Below are 17,019 nucleotides of genomic sequence, written 5' to 3' on the forward strand. Positions count from 1 at the left end.
GTTGTTGAGTCTGGAGAAGAGGAGGCTGAGGGGATGTAGTAAAGATAAGGGCTGGCGACCGGAAGATCACGTGCTGTACGGAAAGAGTTAAGGGTCGACCCTCCCTTGTCTCCGCCCCTTATAACATGACACACCTACTGCTGGGGGTATAAAGCCCGGGTCGGCTGGAGATCTAGGGGGATAACCTTGATGTGTAGTGTTTGCTACACAGTGGTGACCCCGACGTGATCAGGCAACAGCGATGGAGCTCGCGGAACTCATAAAGGTACTAAAGTCGGTAACGACAAGGGTGCTCAAGCGGGGGTTTGCGGCAAGGCGGCGCCGGCCTGCTGCACGTGGTGTGCTGATGGGGCAGGAATCTCCTGGGAACGAAAAGCCAACGGGTTTAGTTTCGGAGGGGACCCAGGCTGGCTGGGAAGGAGTGGCCTGTGGGACACAGACGGAACCGTTGTTACTGGGGGCTGAGCCAACGGAGGAAGGGGAGGTGCAGGGAGACTATGGTGCAGCGGGAACAAAGGAGTCGGGAAAGGTGTTCCCGATACAAGTGGGGAGTTTAGAGCGGCCGCCCACGGAACCTTCGGCACCTCCTGCACCAGCGGATCTGCCACTTCCTCAATACCCCTGGGGCGAGTTGCAACAATGTGTGGAAAGGGAGCTGACTGATAGGTTGCTGGATTGGGTCCCGGGGGCTGATGTGGGATCCCAGCAGTATCGTGAACTACGTGAAGGAAGATGGCGGGAAGGAGAAAAAGAAGGCAAAACACCTGAGGACGCCCCATTGTATCCCAGTGATCGACGAGTGCTGGACACACAGAGAGCGGAGCGCAGGACATCGAGGGGGGGTGGTAGGGCTCCCCCGGCACTGTCAGTGATACCTGAGCCACCAGAGGGAACCCCTATCCCTAGGGCAATGGGAAATCAAAGTGGTATTCCCTCACAGTGGAGGGAGCCTGTACACGATTACCCCATGAGCTCTGATAGCAGTGAGGGCGAAGGGGGTGACGAGGATCCTCGATTGTTGCTCATCCGCCCCCGCTTCCGAGACGGACTAACGAGGTTTCAAGGGAACTCGAGGCATTGATCAGCCGATTGAGAGGGGTGGTGGCAAATGCGGAAAGTCTTATGCCAGGGGGAATGCCGAAAGAGAGGGCAAACGGGACAGATTGGCAGATGATTGCAAAAAATTGTGTCTTGGAAGGAGTGCGATTCCAGGCCCCTCCGATTCAAGCATTTCCTATCCGAGCAGCCCCAGGTGGAGGATATGAGTGGCAACCGTTAGATGCAAAGTTGGTGAAAGAATTGGTCACAACGGTGAAAAGTCATGGATTAAATTCCCCAGAGACCCAAGTCCTATTAGACTGTGTTTTTGCAACGCCGCTTGCACCTTTTGATATCATTCAGTTGATGCGGGCCGTATTGACCCCCTCGATGATGGTATTGTTTAGGGAGGAGTGGAGGAATCGGTGCACCCAAGTTGTTATTGAGGCGCAACAGGCCAACCATCCCATGGCAGGAGTGACTTTAGAGCAGCTGATGGGTGAAGGGCAGTTCGCAACTCCTCAGGCACAGGCTCAGCGAATGCGGGCGCGATTTTGCTGCATCTTCGAAAGCTGCCCAGGAAGCAATACGCATCATCGCAGCTCTTGATAGAAGGGAGCCTCCATGGGTCCAAATACGGCAATCGTTAAGTGAGCCCTTCACAAAGTTTTTAGACCGGCTGCAAGCGGCGCTCCAGGTTGCTCGACTTCCTGAGCAGGCTAAGGAGGCAATATTGCTTGACTGTGCACGTACGCAAGCAAACCCACAAACTGCAGTGTTGCTAAGACAGTTACCCATAGGGACCACGCTTTCACAGATGATTCGTTATGTGCTGGAACAGGAGCAGGCGCAAAGTATGCAACCGGTAGTGGCCGCAGTCCATGCGGCCTACCGCGGCGCACGACTTATGTGCCATAAGTGTGGGGGGCAAGGACACATGGCGCGACAATGCCCTTCAAAAATAAACACCCCCGGAACAGGGGAAGGAGAGAGAGACCTACGATGCTGGCGCTGTGGGCGACTAGGCCACAGAGCTCGACAGTGCAAAGCGGGGAGTCAGCAAAGGAGACCAGGCTGGGGAAACGAGAAGAGGGGATGGCTGAGGGCCGTGCCATCCCCACCTGCCCCAGTGATCAGCTCAACAGGCCCGGACAGCAGCGCAATGTATGGCACAGGGAGTCTCTCCTTCCCCGGGACCAGCACAGTCGCCTGCGGTCCCAATGATGCAATATCCAACTCAGCTGCCTTGGGGAGATGGGAGCGCGCAATAGAGGAGGCTGGGGATAGAGCCTCGCCGTATGTGGCACTCACCCTAAACATGACCACACGACCAGAAGTAGATATTATAGTTACCCCATGGCTCCCAGAGTTGGGGGGAACACCACGCCTCGTGTTAAGAGCCCTTTTGGATACAGGAGCGGACGTTACAGTAATCCCATCACATCTATGGCCAGATGATTGGCCACTCGAACCGAGAGGTTCGCTGCAAGGCGTGGGAGGCATGCAGACCTCGCATCAAAGCAGGAACCCAATGCAAATTATGTTGAAGGATCCGGAATCCGGACAAGCTAGGGTAGCATGGTGTAACCCTGTCATTGCTGAGTTACCCATTGTCATCTTGGGACGATGTTGCTTGCAGAAGATGAATATAGTGCTGCGTACAAATTTATCATAATGGCCACTGCCTGTGTCCGCCCATTAAAACTCACCTGGTTGACAGATAAACCAGTGTGGGTAGAGCAGTGGCCATTGACAGAGGAAAAGAGGGCGGCTGTTCGACAATTGGTACAACGAGAACTTGACGCAGGACACATCGAACCCTCTACAAGTCCCTGGAACACCCCCGTTTTCGTGATAAAGAAAAAATCGGGAGCGTGGCGACTGCTACATGATCTACGCGCAGTTAATGCATGTATACAAGACATGGGTCCGCTACAAGCGGGCCTCCCTTCTCCGGCCATGATTCCACCTGACTATCAAATAGTGGTTATAGATATTAGAGATTGCTTTTTTAGTGTTCCCTTGCATGAAGAAGATAGAGTACGCTTTGCCTTTACTGTTCCTGAGCCTAACAATCAACACCCGTGCGCCAGATATCAATGGAAGGTGTTACCCCAGGGCATGAAAAACTCACCAGTCTTGTGTCAAATTGCTGTAGCTGCTGCGATACGCCCTATTCGAGAAAATTTCCCTACGGTCATCATTTTCCATTACATGGATGACGTGTTACTGGCGTCCAACCAAGAGGAGTTACTGGAAAAGGCACGCGTGCAGCTGATAGTCAGTTTGGAGCGACATGGGTTACACATTGAGCCTCGGAAAACACAGGTAGGGCGTGCAGTAAAGTATTTAGGTACTCAACTGAGGCCACGAAGCGTGACAGCACAATCATTTGAAATTCGGACTACAGTGACAACACTCCATGAGGCACAAAAATTAATTGGACAACTATTGTGGCTTAGAAACTTTATTCCAATATCTGAGGCAGAAATGACTACCTTATATCAACTCCTGAAAGGAGGAGATTCCCCCCTAGCTCCAAGGACTCTTTCAAGAAACCATCAGGAGATTCTTAGGACAATTATGGAGCGAGCCCAGCATTGGGGTCTCGCTCGATTTACACCTGAACAACCAGTCACTGCCCTGATTTACATGACCGATACCGCTGGCCATGGTTTACTAATTCAAAATAATGGTGAAAAAGGCTGGCCTTTTGCTTGGTTGTATCAAGGCAAACCAAAGACGGCTTTAATTTCTTGGCCAACATTATTATCCCAGCTTATTCTCCGCTGTCGGAGGCAAACTCAACACTTAACAGGGAAGGACCCGGAGGTCATCGCATTGCCCTGTTCTTTGGCACAGTGGGAGTTGGTACTTCCACAAGTGGGGCTCCTACAAGCGGCGATAGCTGAATTTACGGGTCGTATTGAAGGTCTAAGACCACACCCCTGTGGGGAGATAATCCAGGTACTCCATTTTTTGCCAGCTAGTGCCATAGTTGAACAACCCACCGGAGGCCGCACAGTTTTTACCGACACGTCATCGATTACTGGGAAAGCTGTCGTTACATGGCAGGAGGATGGTCAGTGGACCCACATTAGTTATCAAGATCAAGGGCAATCCGTGCAGTATCTTGAGGCCAAAGCGGTATGGATGGCTCTCACTCAATGGCCCGAAGAGGCCTTGGATCTAATCACAGACTCTTGCTATGTATATAAGTTACTGAAGAAGTGCCGATGGGCACTTGGGGCAACGTCAGAGATTGCCGGAATGTTGCTCACCGCACTGCAAATGAGAACCGCTCCTGTCTGTCCTATCCATGTTAATAGTCATAGTTCCATACCGAGTTTTCTTTCTGCTGGGAATGAAATAGCGGACAGCTTAGCAAAGAGCGTACTGGCGGTTGAAGAAACTTCTAACCTAAGGCGAGCTTTCCGCCTGCATGAGCTCCTCCACTGTGGAGCTCGCGGTTTAGCTAGGCTCGCTGGCATTACGTTGCAAGATGCTCGCTCTGTGATTGCTGCTTGTCCTGTGTGTTCCAAAGGTCCCCTCTGGGAGGCAGGGGTAAACCCTCGAGGGTTGCAGCCCAACCAAATATGGCAGTCTGATGTTACGATTTATGAACCCTTTAATCCACGTAAGTATCTGCATGTCACAGTTGATACCTGCAGTGGAGTTATTTTAGCGACTATGCATACTAAACAAAATGCTCTCTCAGTTATTTTACATTGGCAGGACTGTATGGCGCAACTTGGCATCCCACAAAAAATTAAAACAGATAATGGAGCGGCATATGTCAGCAAGAAGACAAAGGACTTTTGCGCGCGCTGGGATATTCAGTTGAGTCATGGCATTCCCTATAACAGTACGGGCCAAAGCATTGTAGAACGCGCGCACCGCACATTAAAAGAGTTACTCGACCGACTTAGGGAGGGGGAAAAGATAAGCCCAGGAACAGGGGTTCCCCCTCCCCCTTGACCCTCCCTTATTTCGGGCACAGCGTCTGTTGACGACGGCACTAATTACCTTAAATCATACCATTCGAGGGAACACCTATAAAACCCAGACTGCAACCCAGGCACATTTCCGGCTCGATGAGAACGAAGGGCCTTACCCTTTGGTTCAAGTACGGAACCTGCAAACCCGTGAATGGGGGGCCCTTATTCCCTCCGTTGCTTGGGACGTGGGTATGCGTGTGTGCAAACCGAGAAAGGGACGCTAGAATGGGTACCCAGTCGAAATATTCGACCGTATAGACATTAATCAATCTATTGAGTCTTATCTTGACAGGTTACCATTTCCCTATGCATCCTGATGGTGTGGGGGAGTAATGAGGGAGCCGCGACGAACTACTGGCTGGACTGGGCAAAATCTATGAACGTAACGGATGCGTGTCTGTATAAGTCTTACCATATATCGATTATTTTACACGCAGCTTCCCCAGCAAGATCCAGAACTACTGGAGCTAAGGGAGGGGGAAATGTAGTAAAGATAAGGGCTGGCGACCGGAAGATCACGTGCTGTACGGAAAGAGTTAAGGGTCGACCCTCCCTTGTCTCCGCCCCTTATAACATGACACACCTACTGCTGGGGGTATAAAGCCCGGGTCGGCTGGAGATCTAGGGGGATAACCTTGATGTGTAGTGTTTGCTACAAGGGGAGACCTTATTGCTCTCTACAACTGCCTGAAAGGAGGCTGTAGCGAGGTGGGGATTGGTCTCTTCTCCCTAGTAACGAGTGATAGGACAAGAGGAAACGGCCTCAAGTTGTGCCAGGGGAGGTTTAGGTTGGATATTAGGAAAAACTTCTTCACAGAAAGGGTGGTCAAGCATTGGAACAGGCTGCCCAGGGAAGTGGTTGAGTCTCCATCCCTGGAGGTATTTAAAGAATGGATAGATGTGGTGCTCGAGGACATGGTATAGATGGACTTGGCAGTGATAGGTTAACGGTTGGACTCGATGATCTTAAGGGTCTTTTCCAACCTTGACGATTCTATGATTCTATGAAAAGCTAGGAGCTCTTGGGCTGGGCACTTTGGTTGCGTGGTCTCGCAGGAGGGCTCTGGCTAGGACACAGCAAGTTAAAAAAAACAAACCCGTCAGCCCTGTGGAAATCCACGGCAAATAGCAGATACTCTGCTTCCATCCCAAGTTGCTACCCGTTGGCAGATGCGGTGTGCTCGGCTGGGCCAAGTAGTGATGGCATCCCTCGAGGGACAGCAAAATAAAAATAATAAGAAAGATAAGTGGCAGGCAGGCAGCCTTTTGTGTGTCTACCAGCAATCCTGTTACAAGCACTACAAACAATGGGGATCAGTACTGGCTGCTTTGCTTTGACCTCCACATTTGCAAAGCTGCCTAATTTTTCTGGCAAGCAGGATCTTGCTTGACTTTTGCTGGTTTTTGTTTTGAGCTGGTGGGGGATAAATGGTTACATGTGAAACGGGGTGTAAATATTGTATTTTGGAGCAATTGAGCAGACCTCAAGGTATGTATGGAGGCGGGGATTTGCTGCTCCATGCTTCCGCTGGGAGCTGGGTGGGAAGAGCTATTTCTGAGTGCCAGGAAGCAAACCTGAACTTATATCAATCCCCTGGGGGTAAGGAGATGGCTTCAGGCTGGGATTTGGGTTTCAGAGCTCCCTTCTGCAATGGTTTTGGCTTGGAGTGCATTGTACTTAGGCAGCTCCTCTTAATGATGGTGGGAGTTACCTGTATGCCTCCCAGGAGGAGATGGCAAAGGGATGTGTGCAGACCTGCTGAGTGATTCTCTCCAGATGCTATTATTTTCCATTTCAGAGAGCCAGGAAAGAGACAAAGAAATTGTCTCGCTTTGCAATTGAATTTCTAATCAGAGATCTGCAAGCAAACCAGGGAAACAGGCTTAATAAACCAGAAAAAGCCTCTGTATTACAGCTGAGCTGTTTGAAAGGAGAGCTGGAAATAGTGCAGAGACTGGACTCACCATATGGTTAGATGTCCTATCCCCAAGCCTGGGCAGGGGCATCTTGTTTTAGGCTTTTCAGTCTTCAAAAGAAGACTTCTCTGTGGCTTTTGCGTGCACAGAGCATCCCAAGGTTGGTGAAACCAGCTAATGTTGCCTGATATCATGTGCATGGATGCGGACCTGACCCAAACATCCCATCTTGCAGGTTGGCCTAGATCCTAAGTGTGAAAAGAGCCTCGTCCCTGTTCCTGCCTCCACCGATATAATAACTTGGCACTTGGAGGGGGAAAAGGAAAACCCAGGTTTGGGCGTGTTGTACCCGTTTACACAGAACATTTTGGTTTTCTTGCATTGGTCTCCATCTGTTGAATGATCCCTTGACACATTCCTGTCAGCTTGGGCGTCCCAGGCTGGCTCCGCTGCGGTCGTTGGCACCTTTTATAACAGGTGGGAATTTTTCCCACTTTATTTCAAGAGATAGTTTTCTACAAGATGCACAAGAAGCATTTCAGGCTGTAAACCGTCAGCTGAAGTCTCCATTCATGCGCTTGGGGCTATCCCACGTTTCAAGCTGAGCATTGCTTGTGAGAAGACAGTTGTCATTCCTCTGCACATCTCATGATCACAGCATCCTTGGGGCATAAAACATGGAGCACAAAAGAGCGGAATGGTTATATATATACACATATGCACACACACACACATATAGGTTTGTTTTCTTTTTTTTTTTTCCTAAATGCTGACTTCTGTAGGCTCACAACCTGACACAAACTCTTGTGCACGGGGTGTATGGAGCAGATCTCTGTTTGCCTTATTCGGCTCTCTAGACCATTTCAAGATATTTGGTTTCATTTTAATTTTGAATTTGGGTTGGCAGCTGGGAGTAAATCAGAATTTGGCTCTGGTTTGTAGCACCTTCTTGTGTATTGGCAGCACAGCTCCTGTGGAGTTGGTGGGAAAAGTTTCCTAGTCCAAGCCTTGCGTTAAAACCCTCGGCATCGCCCATCCCTTCGATTGCTGCTGCCTGGGGCTGGTGTTTTTTTGCAAAACCAAATCCCCAGGCAGGCTCATGCCATTCCCCCTTCTCCAGGCTGCAGGGTCGCGGGAAGCAGCAGCAAGGGAATATGTCTTAAGGTGACAAGAATGGTGAGAAGTGGAAGTTAAGCAGGAAAAAAAATAGCATATCCCAGCGTGTGCATGAAGCACAGTTTGTAACGTTGCATAGTCACAGCAGTTGGGAAGAGCGTGGAAGTGGCTGGAAGAGCTCCTCCTCACTGATGCACTTGGCAGGATTTGGGGTAAAAATGAAGATGACCATTCTTGTCAATCCGCTTTTGCAGCCGTTTTGTTGCTCTCAGATCCATCTATTTGCCCATTCATTTAATTTCTGCTGGAGTCGTTGCTTAAATATGTGTATTTTTATCTCCAAGAACCATCGTGGCTGGGGATTTATTAATGGCTGGATCTTCCAACAGCCAGTTTGGAGGCTGAATAGTTGAAAAGCTCCAGAAGTCATCTGTTTTATTTCCAGAAATTGCTGTGTGCTCAGCAGGGTCTGATGTTCGGCTGCTTTAAAATGAATGAGCCGTTTCCTTGCCCTGTGCAAATCTATTGTGCATCTCTCCAGCATTTCTGTCTTGCAGTGAATCCATTTTAGGAGTCTTATTTCTACACCAAAAGTAAGAGATTGGACCAGCAGCAAGGAGCAGTCAATACAACTGCCCCCAAATTGCCCCCAAACTTGTGTGTTTGTTTCCAACAAGCCAAGTTTGCCCACTTCTCATTTTATTTACTTTTTTTCCCCTTTGAGTGTATGTTCATACATTTGCTGACCAAAGGAGCCCTTGGTATGAACAGGCCCAGTGAAAATTATCCATCATAACAGGACTAAAATATTAGATATATCCACGTACACATCATAAGCTTAATGTTTTACGCAAAAGACGGGGATGAAAAGAAAAAATGTTTCCCTGATTAAAACAAAATCCAGAAACTGGAACTGAATCATTTCAACCCTCCTCTGAGTGAAAAATGTCTGCAAAATTCTTGTCTACCTTCAAACCTTGTATGCTGGCAAAACTTTGTTTTTCTGACGGAATCCTACCATGCCCCTTTCTGTGCAGGTTTAGACATTTCCAGGTTGTGAAAAACATTTCAGTATGGTCAGTCTCTTCTTCTCCAGACCTCCACAGACTCCCAAAATCTATCTGAGAGGCCTCACCTTGGGCCTTTTAGGAAATCACAGTGATTGCTTTTGGCACATATGGTTGATTAACAGCAACCAAAGTCTGGATCAGTTCAGAAATCCTTTTCAAGAGCCCTGTTTTGATGAGCTGTGTTGTGGAGTGGCAACAGAAGACCATCATGCAGAGGGATGCGGGTGCTGGAGATGAGTTGAGACTGTGCAGAAATGCCTGGATCTCAGTTGAAGCGCCGAGTGGCCAGTGCTGCCCCATGGATGTACAGGCTCCTGAAGTTGAAAACAGCATTTTTTTGCTGGATTTTTGAATTGAATACCCCTCTGGATATTCAACCGAGAGTGACAGGGAGAATGAAATTAAAGGTGGGAGGAGGAAAGTGCAAGACTGGTTCATTTTCCTGTGGGGTGGGATGCACTGGGAGATCCCTGCTGCCTTGCAGAGAGCAGGGAAGCACCTGCCAATGTTGTACTTACGGTTTAGGAGAAAAAAACATCTCTGTCTCATTTCTACATTCTATCCACCCAGCCGGTATGTGGTGGGTTGGACAGGCAGCGAGCAAGGCAGAGGCCAGCCAAACCTCCCTTGTGTTCGGACACGAGCCACAGTGGAGCACATGAAACTAATCCAAAGCTTTTGCTCTCAGGCTCACCCAAGGATGGCGAGCGAGCGGCACAGCAAGAGACGGTAAAACAGCATGGAAAAAAGCCAGCACGTCACAAACCAGGGTGATGATGCTGGGTGGATTGAGCGCCGAAGCATCCCAGTGAGGGAAAGGGGATGGTGACACCCTTGTGAGTGGCCGACGGAGCTGGGGAGCTGCTTAGGTGAGCGTGTTGGAGTAGAAGCTGAAGCTTTCGGAGACCGTTTTGGAGTTGCTGCGGGAGGAGCTGTTTGACGTCATGTCTATGGAGAGACGCTTGGCCTTGCTGCTCTCCTCCAGCTCCTCTTCGGCCGTGCCAACTGCCGAGGACACGGTGGTCTCTATCCGGCTGACCTTGTACATGCTGCTCTGTGTCTGCAGGTACCTGGCTGACTTCATTTCCAGGCCCTCATACTCACCAGCACTGATGAACGGGCACCACCGAAATGCATGTTTGAACCCCACGCGAAACCTGGGGGGACGGAAGAGATGGGGAAAGGCAGCAGTGAGGGATGTGGAGATGGCAAAAGGACCTCACTAGGAGTGGGAAGACAGAGCAAATCATGCTGAACAACAACAAAAAATGCTGCTTTTCCCTAAGGGGAGGAAAAAACCCCACTGATAAATCCCAGTTAGGAGTCAGGACTGTTTTGATACCTGCCCTCAAATCCCATATGGGCTTTAGGAAAGGCTTATTTAGGTGAGTACTGTATCATTCCTGCATCTGCTGGAAGCAGCCCCTGGCAGAGGATGGGACAGAACCATCCTGGAAAAACTCTCAGTCCATACTCTTCTCCATCAGACCCCTCTGTATCTCCCCCTCCTCCCCTCCCTGTTGCACCAAGGTGCTGCCAAAAGTGACTCAAAACCCACCTGTCATTGAGACAGCAGTAGATGATGGGGTTGTACATGGTGGAGCTCATGGCCAGCCACATGATAGCCAGGTAGACCTGCTGGATGAACTTCTGAAAGTACCACTCGGGGTTGAAATACTGCAGGGTGAAGTAGATGTGGTAGGGCAGCCAGCACAGCGCAAAGGTGCATACCACGATGATCATCATCTTCACTACCTGTGGGAAGAGGGGGCAGGGAAGCAAAGTCATCCATTGGACACCCCACAGGTGGGGTGTCACCCTCCAGAAGGGGCCACCCCTTTTGGCCTTGGAGACCTTTCCAACGGGGAACACATGGTCGACATCTTGATTAAACCATGCACGTTCATAGAGGACACACATCTGGAGGACGGTCTCTGGTCCATTAGCAACAACCATGCAACAAGTCCTGGCCTGTTTCCACCCCTAATGAAGTATTTTTGGCTGTGGCTAGTTGAGATTGGGCATGAATTATGGCTCCAACCGTGCTTGGGGCTCCTTACCTTCCGCTTAGCCGAGACCTGCTCGTGGTAGCGGTCAGAGTTGTCGCCGGGTATCTCACTCGCCCAAAGGGTGATGCCAACCACAGTGTAGGCACATCCTATCACCAGAAGCAGCAAGAAGTAGATCAGGATGGTCATGCAGAAGTGATACCTAGAAAAAATGATGATCGTTGTGTGTGTGTCCTCTACCTATTCAGTCTTTTTCTTGCAAACCAAGCTTGAAGGCAAAGTGCTTCACAGGGGCAAAGAGAATTTGGCACAATTCCTGCAGACACGTTGCCTGCAGAGCTCAGGCCGGGAAGGACTCCCTACTTTCACCCCAATCTTTTCCAAGCCTCTGCTGCCAGCCTTTGGCATCCTAGCACCCTCATGGGATGGGATGTAGAGGCCAGTGAAGAACTTGTGTTACCTTCATAAGGCAAGGATGTCTTAGCTGGAGTGGCTCTACTCTCAATTCTACTCTATTTACAATCCAAATTATCCTACAGATGAATGCTTGCTCTTATCACACTTTTTATCTGGTAGTCCTGCAGGAGCAAATGTGGTTTTTTTGACATATAAAGGATGGGAATATTAAGCTGAAGAAATAAAGGCTTTCCCTGCAGGGCAAACACTGGGCTTTGGATGCAACTTGCCCGAATCCTGGTCCACCATCAGTTTAGCTAGGCTCAGGTGGCACAAGGTGTAACTCCAGTCCCCCAAAACCCTTGTCGTGGAGATTTATTAAAACTTTTCTGTGAATTCAGTGGCTGGGTCAGTTCTCCAGGCTCATGGAAAGGGCAGGATCTTTGTGTCTGTTTATAACAGGTATAAATAAGCCCAAAATTGAATGAGAGGGTCTGGATTAAACTGTTAGCACAGGCTTGAGACTGTTTTGTCGTGAAGTTGGTGGAGCCGTGGCAGCTTGCAATAGCCACTGGGTTTGCAGTGAGTTCAGTGAAGATTTGTGTTAAATAGTAGTTGGTTTAAAAAGGAAAAAAATAATGCTGTTCTTAACAAACAGGATGGGGACGGACGGTTTGACCTTGCAGGTTCCTTCCTACCATCGTAGCTTGCAAAAACCTCTCTCCCCTGCAGAAAGATGAGCAATAGCGGTACAGAAACACAGCTGGCTTGCATGGTGCTGGCTTGCAAAGCATCATGTGTGCTGCCAGGTCTGGAGGTAATTTTCTTCCGACAGCTTTACAGTCTTTGCATACATTTTTGGGGTGCGTGCCCAGCTCGAATGCAAGGTGCTGCCTCTGTTCAAAGTGGTTCGGGCCCTGTAGCCACGCTCTGCTCTTGCCCTCACTCATCCTCCTGGGAGCTTTGATTGAATAATATTTCCAAAGTGTAATGAATGGGTCAGGCTTGTGCCTGGTGCAACTCCCACAGGGAATGGGATTGGCCCCGGACCCATGCTGCCACGCCATCTCCTCCTTGTTTTGTACCTGCAGTCTCATTTGGCCTCCTCTTTGCCCAGTGCTAATCGCATTTGAGATGGATTTTGTAGGGCTGTTTTCTGTTTTGCTAATTAAAGAGGCGTCTCTGTGGCTCCGCAATGAAGATTTTGTTGTGGTTCCCATGTAATGCAGGGTCTTAAACCAGCTGCAAACAGCTGAGAGCAATGCAGAAATGCCCCAGAGGAGCTGTTAGATAACGTAAGCAAGACGGACCCTTATTTTCAGAGCTGCCTGGGCGTGGTAGGGACAGGGATTTCCAAAGAGGCCTGGGACATTTTTTTTGGACCCTGGGCACTGAAAACCGGTCTCCATGTGAAACCATCTGTATGTTCTTCTATCTACAAGAACTGCAGGATCAGAGCACTTGGAGAAGCCTGTGTTTTGTAATTTAAAGGTCTTCAGTGTGGGGATTTAGGGTCTTGTATAAGATGGAGGAGCCTGCAGGCGTTATGGGACAGTGATGTTGGAGGAGGGGGCTGCCATCTCCGTTTGCCTTGCAAAGCCCAGATGGTTGCCGTGGGCTGTTATCTCCCAGGGAAGCTGGCGAGCGGAGTGGTTTTTCCCCTTCCCTTAACAAACCGAAATGGCAGCTAATGAAATTGGAATACATCAGACATCTATTTCGAAACCAAAAGTGGGAGAGGGAATTGGTGGTTAACAGCAGTGAGCAGCCGCTGAATCGAATCGAGCTAAATTGCCGGCTCCTGTTGCAGACGCATCTCGCCTGCGCCAAGGTCTTTGTCCGCTTCCCCCCATAGGACCAGGCTGAGAACGGGCACGTTTTCCCAGTGAAAAATCCTCATGTGCACATCCTGGTCTCTGACACCCTCTGCATGCCAGGGTTGTGCTTCCTGGGCTCCATTTGCCAAGAGAAAGGACCCCCCCCGGTGTTGGGAGAAGTCCCCTATTTTCACTATGAACTAAAAAATAATATTATTTTTCATCATGGCATTGCAAACAAGCTGGCTGCTGCTGGCGCCTTCCTTAAATAACTGCACCAAGGCTATGTGAGCAGGGGAGGGTGTCTGACAGTGACCCAGCCACCTGTCCCTGCAAAGTTATTTTGGGGAAGTAAAATAACATCTCGGGCTCTGCCGGGCTCTGTGCTGTGCAAGTGAGTTTGCACAGTTTGGAGAGATGCTGCTGAGCTGCAAGTTATTTTCAATCCCCACCAAATATTTGGGGTTTGGCTATTTAAAAGCTTCTGCTTAGCATCTGCTTTCCCAGCTTTCCTGGCTTCCCTCATCTGTCTGCAGAGCCCCTGGCTCACCGAAGAGCACGGGATGCTCAGGCTTTAAAGCGGCGCCCGGCTTCCAGCGGCAAATCATTCATAGGTTAATGGTGGCATTTTTCTCTTGAATTATCTATTTGAAAAAGCGACAGCCCCAGCGTACAGCTGAACAACAAATGATCTGTCAAAGCCACAGGCCCTGAGCTTGCACCGGTTGCTGCTTTGGTCCAAGGGGGCTCAGCCCCATCCTGGCCACACGGGCTGTCTAAGCCAGCAGCATTTCTTCATACTGGCTATATTTATTGTGGTGGCCCGGAATAATTAAGGTTGGAAAACACCTCTGGAGATCAGCTGGGCCGGCCCCAGCTTAGTTCTTGCCTTACCTGCCTTGCAATGTAAATAAATAAGAGGATAATAAATGATAGCGTCCAGCTCTCTGGAACTCGCCACTCGCTGCTGACTGGCAGACTCATCTCATTTGTCTTGCAGAGAGACCTTCGCCAGGCTCAGGTTGGCTTTAAACACCTCTCCGTGTGTGTGTGTCCCCTGCTTCACAGCCCTAATTCATTGCTCCACGGGACTGGAGATAACAAATGCCTCCCCCCCCTTTTTCCTTAACGCATGACATTTAACTTGCTGCATGACTCCTGGACTTCAAAGAGCAAACCATGGAGGACTGCTGTGCTGGCAGACCAGCGGGGTTGCCCAGACCCTTTGGAAATGCTAGATTTAATTAGCTGGCCCCTTAATGGGAAGGAAGGAGATTCCTGCTGAGCCCTCCTAGCTCAGCATTTGCCTCCCAGTCTGAGCTGATGCCACAGAGCCCCTTTTGTAGCTTGTTTTTTAAGCCATCAAGTGAATTTTTGGGCATTTGGACTCAGTAAATCCCAAACCATTTTTTTTTTTCTGTTATTGCCTGGCCAAGATACCCCTGCTAAAACCCTGTTTACCTCTTACAGGAATAACTCTCACCCCAGGAAGACTTTAGAGAGACGGATTGCAGGAAAAGTGCTGCAAAAACCACAGCCATACCTGTGTGTATGAATAAGCCCCTGGGGGCAATGCAAACCCCATCCCCACAGTGAAAATATTGCATCTTAGCAGTTTCACATTAGTTTCCCTCGAGGATGAGCATCCAAGAAGAGCAGGGAGCATGGCACAGTATGGGGCAACGTTTAGACCACAAGCAGCACTAAACTCACTTTAATTAACTTTAATGTGCCCCAAGATGATATAGATAGAGATTTTGCTACTGTCGACTACATAGCACTGGCCCTTGCTAGGGTAGGGGCAGGATTTCCCCATCCCAAGGATCTCTGAGCCATTCCCATCCTTCCTTACTGCCTTTTTTTTTTGTACTTTTTTTTTTTGCATTTTTTCTGTACAGTGACTTGTCCCCACTGCCAGAAAAGTTCAACTCACGTTTTTCCGTACACATTGGTGGTGTGCTCTGGCCACTCCACCAGACACACCAGCCGGCCCGGCAGCTCATCCATCACCGAGTAGTAACCCTGGGGGAAAGCCAGCAGGAAAGCCAGGAGCCAGATGACGCCGATGACCACCTTGGTGGCGGTGGCCGAGAGTCGGGGTTGCAGCGGGTGGATGATAGCCATGTACCTGCAAGGTGGGAAAAGGAGAAATCAAGGCTGGAAAACCCTGATGTTGCAGCTTTTGGGGCTGTTTTAGGTCTCCCTTGCATGGGGATCATACTTTTGACGCTCCCTTAATGCATCCTGGCGGCCCCTCACTCAGCACAATACAAACAGCATTGAATAATCCCTTTATGGAGGATTGCCCGGCCAACGCTCTAATTTTCTTGCAGCATCTTACCCTTGAGATTTGAATCCCATTTGAGACGCTCATTGACTTTTAGCTGAAAAACAGTTTCACTAACGCAACCGGCTGCTTCTGCAAAGACCAATTTGTACGAAGCCAGCCGCAATGCTGCCATCTGGCAGCGGCCGTTTTGGCAGCGCCTGGTAGTTTTGCGCCCGTGCAAAATCATGTCTCTATGGTAGATCACGGTGCCAAGTGTTATAGGAGGAGAACCAAAAAAAAGAGTGCTGGACAAGCATGGGATGGGTGATCTGAGATGCCACCTATATCTGCCCGGCTCCTGGGCTCTTTCCCTCAAGCATCAGTTATAATATGTGAGGAAAGCTCCAGTGGTGACGAGGTGGATTGAATTTATCCCTCTGCAAATCTGGTTTTGCAAAGCTGGCAGTAGCCAGCAGCGCTGTAAGGATTAAGTGAGAATGTCACAATTTTTTTATTTTATTTCCTCCTGCTCTGCATCAAGCTTTGGGAGAGGAGAAACATTGCATCGCTCTGCATGTGTTATTGCCTGAGGCGTTTGCAGCCTCCTCTATTTCTCTCTTCATCCCTTCTCCGTCCGGAGGATGGACAGATATTTCTTTTAATTTTTTCCTAGATGGCAAATATTCCCTGTGTTGCATTTTTGGGTGGCCACTTGCAGGGGCAAAGACATAGGGATTAATATGTAAATACGCAGGAGGTACCACCATCAGCTCTTCCTCTGCCCCAGGGTACCAAACCTTATCAGCTTTGTGCAGCTGAAAATCCACCTAATCCACCTGATAATTATCCCTCAAAAATCTGTTTGGTACTTGAAATCAAAGCTGGTTAGAAAGAGCCAAAGCAATGGGTGTTAGTGCTGCTCTGGCACAGCGGCTGGTGATGCATCAAGGTCTCCTGGTTTCTGCATCTATGTTTCTCATTTCTTCCTTATCGTACTTGCAATCGGCTTCCCAGGACCTTGCAAGGACTTGTCTCCTTCCTCTTCCTCGTCCTTCAAATGCCTGGTGTTGGCTGAGCCCCTCGTTAGTGGGTTTGCTGTGCTGGATGAGGTTTAGGTGGACTTTATCATGGGGTTCAGAGCATGTTACCCTGGATTTATGCTCCCAAGCAGCAAGAAGTCTATGTGCCCAAGTGTGCTGCTGATGCTCAACCTGATGGTTCAAGCTCAAGCATGGGAACAAGTGGAAAATGAGGGATTTCCGCAAGTTGGGCCATTTCTGTTGAAATACTTGCTTGGAGAAGCATCTGAGGCTGAGACCTCCAGAAAGCAAAAGCCAGCGCTTAGAATCATAGAATCATAGAATCGTCAAGGTTGGAAAAGACCCTTAA

General features: G+C 49.4%; 1 protein-coding gene across 1 annotated transcript; it reads right to left on the bottom strand.

The window, feature by feature from the left end:
- Positions 1 to 6,226: 6,226 nt before the first annotated feature.
- On the bottom strand, positions 6,227 to 15,722 carry LOC148055075 (substance-P receptor-like). The gene is made up of 5 exons (XM_087762672.1): positions 15,703 to 15,722; positions 15,295 to 15,489; positions 11,200 to 11,350; positions 10,698 to 10,894; positions 6,227 to 10,296 (listed from the first exon to the last, which is right to left on the bottom strand). The coding sequence occupies exons 1-5, from the start codon at positions 15,720 to 15,722 to the stop codon at positions 10,005 to 10,007; spliced, it is 855 nt and encodes a 284-aa protein (XP_087618798.1). The 3' UTR covers positions 6,227 to 10,004.
- Positions 15,723 to 17,019: the final 1,297 nt, after the last annotated feature.

The sequence above is a fragment of the Nipponia nippon genome, unplaced genomic scaffold (genome assembly GCF_047370975.1).
Source record: "Nipponia nippon isolate SJK-2023a ecotype South Korea unplaced genomic scaffold, ASM4737097v1 scaffold_27, whole genome shotgun sequence".
NCBI lineage: Eukaryota > Metazoa > Chordata > Aves > Pelecaniformes > Threskiornithidae > Nipponia > Nipponia nippon.

Excerpts from the sequence above, each read along its gene's own strand:
- LOC148055075 (XM_087762672.1), bottom strand. The coding sequence starts at position 15,722 with ATGGGATTCAAATCTCAAGG. Across the intron at positions 11,351-15,294 it reads ACCAATGTGTACGGAAAAAC|GTATCACTTCTGCATGACCA; the intron begins GTGAGTTGAACT and ends CATTTTTTCTAG. Across the intron at positions 10,895-11,199 it reads AGGTCTCGGCTAAGCGGAAG|GTAGTGAAGATGATGATCAT; the intron begins GTAAGGAGCCCC and ends CTCTTCCCACAG.